The sequence below is a fragment of the Eufriesea mexicana genome, unplaced genomic scaffold (genome assembly GCF_001483705.2).
Source record: "Eufriesea mexicana isolate 0111107269 unplaced genomic scaffold, ASM148370v2 scaffold4744748666, whole genome shotgun sequence".
Taxonomy (NCBI): domain Eukaryota; kingdom Metazoa; phylum Arthropoda; class Insecta; order Hymenoptera; family Apidae; genus Eufriesea; species Eufriesea mexicana.
The window spans coordinates 184,889-195,432 of NW_016908168.1; the positions used below are offsets into that span (position 1 = coordinate 184,889).

The following is a 10,544-nucleotide window of genomic DNA, read 5'->3' on the forward strand; positions in this document are numbered from 1 at the left end:
TGGAATGCTACAAAGTATCTTCGAACCTTTTCGACTTTTTACACTCAAAAAGTCATACGATGATAGATAAAATAATTAATAATTAGTAATTATTGAACTGTCAGTTTCTGTCAGCTTCTGTTATCAATCTTTAGAGAAATAATTGGTATTTATTAATTCTAATATGTGCATACAGGACGAGTTTTGAATTAAATACGGAATTTTCATTGTCACAGGATGGACCAGGGACCAATCAGAACGTTTCTCTGGTCTACACCAACTCCGACCTGCATTCGCATTCGGAGGAGGTGGCAAAGTTCACGGTGCCGAAATTGACAAAGAAATGGTCGAAGATCGTCATCAGGGTATCAACAACGGACGTCATTTTATACCTAAATTGTCACGAAATGTCCAGGAGAAGAGTGACCAGGACTCCACTGGAATTGGTGTTCGACACGGCCAGCACGTTGTACATCGCACAAGCTGGGCCTTATATCCAAGAGAAATATGACGTGAGTACATAAACAATTTTATCACTGGCAATTACCGTTGAAATTGATATAATCACTGGAACGCCGCTGAACCAGATTGGATCTGTTTTGATTTTCGATAACGAAGCCGCAATTTCGCTGCTAGTTTGATAAACGAATCTAGTAATTTGCTGGATCGATGTCAGTTAAATCATCGTGAATTTCGTTTTCATCGAAACATAGGAATTTTAGCATCGACGTGGTACTGATCGCAAAAATGTCGCATACGTTTGAATTAAAATGCTAATTTTGAGAGAAATCATTTTTTAATTCGTGATTAAAAGAATAAATTTTACTATTCTTTATTATACCGAATTCGTTGCTTATATCGTACGTATCTCTTCGGCTTAGAGTGACTCGTTGAAAATAAAATATAAAATTTGGCGAACTTTGCTACAGGTGGATGAACGAAGCTAGAAATTACTCGCACCGGTGTCAATTAAATCCCTATGAATTTCGATTTTCTAGAAACGTATAAATTTTAGCCTCGACGTGTTATTAATAGCAAAAATGTCGCATATATCTAATATTTCGTGGCTTTTTAAATGCTTTACCATTACCATTAAATCACGTAATTAAATTATCATTTAATTCCCATTAAAATGGTAATATTTTAACGTATAATTATTATTTTTTAATTTACTATTAAAATAAAGTAAATTTGATAATTGGTTAATGTTGCTGCTTTATTTCTCTGTGCTTGTATAATTCTCTGAGTCTATCAACGAGCCACTCTAATGCACATTTTTGCAGTAGGAAACTTTTTGAAACAATTATTTTATTTTAGAAGGAAAAAGGAAAATAGATGGATATACATATACGAATTTATTTGCAGAGTATTATTATTCATATTTTCATATTTATGGCGAGAATTAAAATTAAATAACGAATTGCGCGTTACAAATGTTATCGTAGGGATGCTAATAGGGTGCAAAAGGTGGAGAATATTACAGATTACAAAATATTATAATAAAATTCACTTTCATCAAACATAATAAATTAGATATGACGAATACGATAAAAAATATTTGAAAGCATGATATTTGTGGAAACGTAATTTCCATTTGAATAATCTTCCATTACCAAATCCAGGGAAGACAGCAGGCTTAATTTTCGAAAATTTAGTTCAATATTAGAGTATCGATATTATAAAATTGATCAAATGAATTTCAATCTGCAAATTTGAATTATCTCAATACTTTTATTATACGAACATTCAGAAATATCACTTTATTAGTGTCCTCATTTGTAACTGAGTTTTCAAGTATGCTAAAACAATGAATTAAAAAACAGATTCAATCGTGCATTTTGATCGGTCGCTTTCGTCTTGGCACAGAATAAATCGTTTAAGAGAATAATTCGCGAAAATTTTAATGTTATTAATGAGAAACGCGTTCACAGGAGCATCTCGCTCTTCATTTTAGCCGTTGACAAGACGAAAATTATCGGTCGATGGGTTCAGAGTCGTTCCGTGCTAAATCGAGTACTAAAACTTGTTTCTCGAGTCTCGTCGAGTCGACACAGACTTGCCAACGATTACAGATTAACCTCGAAACGCAATGGTCACAGAAGCGTGAGTAGAGAATCTCTACACAGTTATATCTCTGCTAAGTTAAGAATTTAACATTAAATCAGTCCAATGAACAAATCACACGATACAGGAAAACGAAAAGAAATATTTGATCCGAATGAAACAACGTAACACGCGGTTAATGGGAAGGAATCGTGAAAAGAGAAATGCTATATCGAATTTGCATATTTTCTCTTTACATTCTATTTCGAAATAATAACGAAGGTTGCTTTAATGATATAATGGTAGAAACGATGGAAAATTAGGGAAAACGTAGAAACATAAAAATGGTGCATTAAAAGTTCGTATATTCCGTTCCAACGATAAAATTGAACGAAATAAAAAGAGCAATTTCAGCAAAGTAAGAGTAGAGGGGGAAAGAAAAATTAGGGAAATGAGGATTTAAAAACGCTATATGGAAATTTCATGTATTCTCTTTAAACGATGAAGTGCAACGAAATGAAAGAAAAGCGATTTCAATGGAATAATGGTAAAGAAGAGAAAGAATTAATGGAATGTACGAAGATGGGAACACGTTATATCGAAATTCTGTGTATTCTCTTTAAAGCATACCTCGCAGTCACTGTTCTTGCGAGCAGCTTTTCTTGGATTTGCATATTTCATTGGATTCCACGTTCCGCACTCGAGATATTCGGGATATTTAATTTTAGTGATTGGAAAGAACAATTCCTTCGAGACCTTCCTCTCTTATCACCACAAAGTGGAGGAATATTTCCATTAACATTCTGCTGCGTATCTCACGAATCATCTCTTAATAGCTATTTGATGATCGTTACAATAAGTTGTTGCTATTATCAAATTTCCATAGAATAGCATTAAAATACAAATATTAGATATTATAACGGATATACGTGTATGGAGGTAGCAAAAAATGAGGTGGAATTTCCAATTATGAAATGAAGAATACTATAGTCCAGTCTAATATTAACATTAACACCATACTTGTAGTACTAAAGCTAATGAAAACATATCGTTAAGCGAAATGGGTCATAGATGGACGATAGTATAACGGAATTAACCTTCTTCATTAAACTATTTAATTAAAGACGCTTTACTATAAAACTCCCTGGAAACCATAGGATGTCGTAAAACCTCACTATAGAAACCCCTCTGGAAGCTTTTCAGAATTCACAGGGTGGTAAGAGGAAATCGAAGGGTAAAGTATAGCTAGAGGATCGAATTAACTCTCCGACAGTGGATATTCGTACGCATGGCGATCCAGGGTCAAATATGACCCAAAAGTAGTACAATTTAGAACCCGTGTATTTTATCGTGATACGTACTCTGTCGTTTTAGACCTATCGTCATAATAAGTGGAATAAAAGAAATATATTCGTGACAAGACCGGCATATATTCATTTTCTTCGTATTTGTTACGAAAAGAAAATAAATATATACAGGGTGTATCGGAATTATATCATGAGTACTACACAATAATTTTATACTCATTTTATAGCATATTACAGCGTGATGGTAATCAGTAGATTAGTTATATAAATAAATAATAACATACATATCTACATTCGTGCGATTACTCGATCTCACACACTTGCATTCACGCTAATAAAACCAAATCCACACCTTGCTTCCCCACCATAATCATTTTTATTGTATTAAGTAAGAATAGATGGCGATGTTGCCATAAATCGCAGGATCCCAACATTTTAAAATAAAAATACAATCAGGTATGATTCACACTAAATAGAAATTAAATCCGCTCAAAGGGACCACGTAATATCTCTGCTACTCTACAAAAGCAACACACAGAACATTCTATTTCCACAAAATCACCAAAGTCTTCACACTTCTACCTCGCTCTTAAGAACTTCAAAGCCAATTCCAGTTGCAAAAAAAAAAGGAAAAAAGAAATTATCTTAGTTACTCGCTTGCGCGAAGTTTAACCACGCCTCGAGGTCCAATTTAGGCTGCTTAATAATTCCAATCAGTTTGGCCAAACAAGATGTTCAAGGGCGTTGGCCTCTCAGCATCCTCCGTGCCCCGAATCGCACGAACCGGTGCTCCTTATCAAGATTTCGTTCGCTAATCCCGCGAAACGGCTCTCGGAAGTCTCCACGCACCGAATTAATTAAAGTTCACCCCGGTCTGAACTACTTTTCCACGGTTTTTCACCCCCTGCCAGCGTCTCGCGACGCGACCAGTTTTCGACGCCCCTGTCCTTAATTAACCATAGTCTCGACGGGGTGGAACAACTCGCGAAACGATCGCGTTTAAATAATATTCGCGGAGAAGCGCGATATTCCAGACTCCTCGCCTTGTTCCAGCCGTGTTTGAACAATTTGCATGAAACAGGAGGTGCAAATTAGGGGCCTGCTAGTTGTTACCGGATGTATGGGCCACGACAACTAAGTATCGAGGGTTTTTAGTCTATCATCGGGGATTATTTCGCCACCAGCCGGGATATTGTCGTTTTTAATCCGTTAATTGGGAACGGGATACTGCGAGCTCGAGTCGTTATGATTTGGTTATGAATAATTGGGTATCGAGAAAGTTTCTGATTTTAGTTAGCCACTGTAGAGGATGTTGCAGGCTTCTTTTCGTGATGAATTATACGAGGATGCGTTTCACGGGTAAAAATGAGGAAAGCATGTTAAGTAAACTCTTATATAGACTAGCAAACGTTTCATTTAAAAGTTATGACAAAAGTATGAAGTTATAATGAACTTTCTTTTGCTTGCTGCCTTCCTATAGAGCGAAGAAAAGTTAACGATGTATAATTATATGAGATCGTTGAAGAGAGTCAATTCGTAGAAGTTAAAATTTGGTTGAAATTAGTTGGATGAAATTCATGTTTATATTTAATGTCTGTTGTTATGATAATGTTTAGTAGTATATTGAAGCTTGTATCAAAGAAAGTTCAATATTGAAGAAAAAATAAATCCGTAGCTTCATTTTTTAAAATGAATATCATAATTTTTCAACGAGATATTGGGGAGAATATATTTATATATTTTTTCTATTTTTGCTAATAGAACATGCTGTCATAATTTAATGGGAAAGACCTGAAATATTCTTCGTATCTATTTCATTCGCAATAAAATCGTAGAAAAATTTTATGCCATTTTATTAGTAGTAGTATATTGAAGTATATTTGTATTAGTATTATATTTATTTTTAGTAGTAAGTAGAAAACTTTTATGCCATTTTATTAATAGTATAATATTCAAGTATATTTTTATTAGTATTATATTTATTTTTAGTAGTAAGTAGAAAACTTTTATGCCATTTTATTAGTAATAGTATATTGCAGTATATTTTTATTAGTATTATATTTATTTTTAGTAATATATTGAAGTTTGTATCGAAGAAAATTTAATATTGAAGAAAAAATAAATCCGTAACTTCATTTTTTTAAATGACTGTCACAATTTTTTAATAGATGAGATATTGGGGAGAATATATTTATATATTTTTCTTATTTTTGCTAATAGAACATGCTGTCATAATTTAACGGGAAAGACCTGAAATATTCTTCGTATCTGTTTCATTCGCAATAAAATCGTAGAAAAATTTTATACCATTTTCATGTATGCTAAAGTGATGAGTATAATTGTCATGTGGCGAATATGTGCAACACTCACTGATATTTTAGACGTAATAATTTATCTTAATTTTTCTAAATCGCTAATTTTTCAGCTCGATGAAATGTGATTTCTTTTTTAAAAATTTTTTAGATTTATGATTAGAGAAATTTCTTACTAACAAACTGTTGCACAGATTATCGTTTATTTTCGAATTTGATTGGAAGATGAAAGTCGAAAATCCTGTGTGAATTTTGGGATTTTATTGGGAAATTGAAGGATCGAAAGATAATTGGCTGAGAAAATTTTTATCCTTCGGAGAACGATCGAGAAGATTTATAGTAAAAATTCAACTTCTCTTTTTAGTAAGACGTGACATTTTTAGACTTTTTTTTCCTTTTTTAAGTTTAATATTTCTGATCTTAACGAAGAGTCTCTGTACGAATGTACGTTGGTTATTTATTAACGTTTAAGAAAGTTAAGAGGCTGGTAGATAAAATTGGTAGCACGCTAGAAAAAGGTGAATTATTCTGAAAGAAGTTTAAGGAAAAGAATTTCTAATTATGTTTGAGATCCCTATAGCTCTTTTTTCCTCCTCAAGTACTTGTCCACTCTCGTGATGTTGATATAAAATCGTCTTAACGGGAGGAGTTTTATACACTTTGAAGCTCGAAGTCCTGAATCTTTCGCCCTCTTTTACTTAAAGGAGTTTGCAATTTTGTGGAACAGGTTGGCAAATAGAAATAAGCGAAAACGAGATGCGCAAGTACGCTTGTATGAAAGTTAGCTCGTTTAGCTTTAACTTGAATTAAAAGCAGAACAGGATTGTACGATTCCTGGTAGAAATGGTATTAATCTTTGTATCCTTGTATTCTCGTACCTCTAACAATGATCAAACACGGTGATATTCATAAACACTTGCACTTATAATCTCCACTGTGCTTTTTAATTTTGCGTTCATGATATTCTAAATTTTTGGTATCAGTTCTGTGTAAAATAAATATTTTTACAGTAATAAAAATGAAATGCAAAATTATAAATAATTAGAAATTTATGTATTAATTTAATTACGTATTTTTGTTTTATATGATATATCCTGTCCTAACTGAAGTTCAAATTAAAAAATTGAACACTAACAATTATGGTTAATTAAAAATTAGTATACTCCTTCAATAATTTTAAAGTACTCCTTTCATAATTTTTTAAAACTAGAACCAGACACGAAGTTATAAATAATTCAAAATTAATATATTAGTACTTTTAGTTCAAAGTTTAAGGATTTGTTATTCATTATTATTTTGTAAATAATTTTCGATATATTCGATTTTGTGTGACAACTGAAAGCTAGGTTAAGAATAAATGATTCGAAAGAAGATTAAAAGTAATTAAAAATTGATATATCGATTTATCATAATATCCTGAGTGATTAGCGCGAAAAGCCGATTACTTCGTGAATGATCCTCGATATATCAGATTCTGTGTCGCAACTGGAAACTAGATTTCAAAGTTTCCGTGATTCAAACACTGAAATATTAAATACAACTCGCGTGGATGGCTACTCGTGTTTCCAGACGAGGAAAGTCTTCTAACCGCTCTCCTTCGCACCTTTTTGTTTCAGAAGTGTCCTATGATTTACTCGAGGCTACAATGGCAACGAAAGACGACAATAATTTGTACATCGGCGATGGTCTCGACGGATTTCCGAGTTTTGGCTTTCGCCCCGGCTCCAAAGTTAAACAACCCTATCGATTATACCTGCCGGAAAAATTGCCGGCGGAGTTCACTCTGGTGGCAACTTTCAAGCCGACGTCCTTCAGGACCAGTTATCTCTTCGCGATTCTAAATCCCTTTGAAACAGTGGTGCAACTGGGCATCCGAATTTCCGTAAGTACCACTCGCACGCGGTCCTTTGTGACCTTTTGTTTTTACGTGTCAGTAGTTCTTATAGTTGACTGACGTCTTTGTATGAAGAGTGCGTGGTCGAGCTCTGAAAAGTAATCAGTCGATGCTTCCTATGAATATTTTATATAGAATTATTGCTCAGGGTACTGTTTTATGTGTTGTTTCGTGATTTATGTAAAAGCACAGGTAGATTATGACTCACAATGCTCTCTATTGAGTTTTTATTTCTATAATACAGTGGTTCTTATAGTTGTCTGATGTACTTGCATGTAAAAAGTGTGATTGAAGTCTGAAAGCTAATCAGTCGATGCTTCTTATTAATATTTTGTATAGTATCATTACTCAAGGTACTATTTTATGCATTGTTTCGTGATTTATGTAAATGCATAGTTAGATTATGACTCACAGTGCTTTCTATTGAGTTTTTATTTCTTTCTTTTTTTTTTATTGAAGCATTTGAAACCTCATACGAGGTTTATTTCTGCTGGACATATATATAATATTTGCTTAATACATTAATTTATATGACTAAATTTCATTACACTTTTAAATTACAATTTTTCAAGAAAGTAGAAATACATTTGCAAGCCCAAATATTTGGCTGAGCAATTATAGATTCTACATTTTTGGGGAAAGTTTTATTTCTATAAGACAGTAGTTCTTATGGTTGTCTGATGTACTTACATGTAGAGTGTGTGATTGAAGTCTGAAGGATAATCAGTCGATATTTCCTATTAATATTTTATACAGCATTATTAATTAGGGTATCATGTTATGTGTTTTTCTGTAATTTACGTAAAAGTATAGTTAAATAATAACTCGCAGTGTTTTCTGTTGAGTTTTTATTATTGGAAGACAACAATTCTTATAGTTGTCTGATGTACTTTCATGTAAAGAGTGTGATTGAATCTGAAAGGTAATCAGTCGATGCTTCCTATTAATATTTTATACAGAATTATTAATTAGGGTATTATATTATGTGTTTTTCTGTAATTTTCGTAAAAGCACAGTTAAATAGTGACTCGCAGTTATCTGATGTATAATACTTGCATGTAGAGAGCGTGATTGAAGTCTGAAAGGTAATTTGTCGGTGCTTCCTATTAATATTTTATACACCGTCATTAATTAGGCTATTGTTTTATATGCTGTTTCACGGTTTATGTAAAAGTATAGGTAGATTATATCTCACAGTGTTTCCTGTTGAGTTTTTATTAGTATAAGACAGTGGTTCTCATTATTATCTGATGTACTTGCATGTACAGAGTGTGATTGAAGTCTGAAAGGTAATCAGTCGATGCTTCTTATTAATATTTTATATGCTGTTTCATGATTTATGTAAAAGCACAGTTAGATTATGACTCACAGTGCCTTCTATTGAGTCTTTATTCTTATAAGACAGTAGTTCTTATAATTGAATGGTGTACTTACGTATAGAGAATATGATTGAGGTATGAAAAGTAATCAGTGGATACTCCTAATTAATATTTCATTGAATTTCATTAACGAATAATTCATAACGAATTATTTTTATTATTGTGTTATGTGTTATTTCGTGGTTTACGTAAAAGCACAATTAAATCATAACTCGCCACAAGTTACACCTGTCATTTACCTCAATACAAAAGATTAAATATCCACCAAACCAGCGATTTTTAATCAACATATCGTAAGAATTTTTCAACGCGTATTTAAAAGACACGTTACATCTGATTATTTACTCTACGGTATTGATCTTTTCATTCTCAGATTGCCAAACGAAAGAACGAAAAAGTGGGAATTTCCATTGCTTCTAATGCTACTATTATTTTTCATCCAATCGAAACTGTATCCACTTTTTTCCCACCACGCCACAGAATTTGAACAATGAATTTACACCAGCCACGAAATAAAAGAAGATTAAACATCACCGACCAATACCAACGAAACTGAACTTCCTCGGCAGTCCGTCACCCATGCAAAAACCCGAAACCATCCCCTATAAACCACGCAGAGGCCAACGGATCTCTCACCCGTTCCGCGCACCCAGAGTCCGCCTTCTTTCAGCACATTGCGTCTCATAAAACCGCGAGGTAAAATAAAAAGCGTACGATCCGCGGCTGAATATAAAAGCAATCGGAAAATCGGCAAAAATTTCCAAGTACAATCGGTCGATTTATAACGGACCGGCTGCAGCGGCGCGATAGACTTTTAAGTCGACGCTCCCTATCGGCGAATGGAAGGCATTTCCTCATGTTTCCCAATACCTTCGAGGCCGTTGTTGCAGCTTCCACGGGTCTTCAAATTTCTTTGAGATCTTTCACGTTCCTCGCGGCACCGTTTCCATGGGTAATACCGGGGCTACGTGTTCCGCAGGAAAAGCAGCTCTCCGTCGCTTTCCACGTTCCGAACGAGCGTGTACGATCCCCATGGGGATCGATAGCGACGGGTCGCGGCCGCGGGAAAACACCTCGACTTTCGAATCCCCTGGCATTTTCCGCCGGCAGAAGCTTGAAAGAGACCTCGCGATAATTTTCCACGGCGAACGGTTCTGGTTTCTTGATCGCGACTTTCGCAACTCGTGCAATCCTGCTTTTTATTCGCGAATGTCTGTGTTCCGTCCCGGAGAGCGTCTTTATAACATGATTTTTATTCTAAGGTTTACACTTTTAACAGACCTAACGGTTTACGATATATTTTATATCGCGACTGCAATTCCGGAGGATAGATGTGCCTCACCGCCGTTCTAGCAGATTAAGTTGTAAAGGTAAAGGCGAAAGTTTAGGAATTTTTACAAGTACCAGACTCGACAGATGGGACCCACGTGTGACAGACCCAACAAGCGACGGACGGACACCACTTATAAATCACGTCATTGACTATCAAAAATCGGCTCCTTGACAGTTTCCTACTCCTCAGCCAAAGGTCCTTCCGTCACACCCTCTGTCCAATTAAAACTCCTTACTTTTCCACCACCAACGTTTATTTTGCCCAATCAGAACTAAACTGGAGAAAACACCGGACAGG

The 10,544-nt window shown here is 34.5% G+C and overlaps 2 protein-coding genes across 2 annotated transcripts in view; both read left to right on the forward strand.

Moving 5' to 3' along the window:
* Positions 1–503, forward strand: part of LOC108552666 (collagen alpha-1(XV) chain-like) — a 177,286-nt gene extending 176,783 nt beyond the window's left edge. Inside the window, exon 4 of the mRNA XM_017907319.1 lies at positions 216–503. Within this exon, the coding sequence (XP_017762808.1) occupies positions 216–503 (288 nt within the window). The remainder of the gene's footprint in view (positions 1–215) is intronic.
* A 6,687-nt stretch (positions 504–7,190) lies between these two features.
* The window catches only part of LOC108552655 (collagen alpha-1(XV) chain-like), a gene marked incomplete at its 3' end in the record, with an annotated part of 4,883 nt that continues 1,529 nt past the window's right edge, over positions 7,191–10,544 (forward strand). Inside the window, exon 1 of the mRNA XM_017907309.1 lies at positions 7,191–7,523. Coding sequence (XP_017762798.1) covers positions 7,191–7,523 — 333 coding nt within the window. The remainder of the gene's footprint in view (positions 7,524–10,544) is intronic.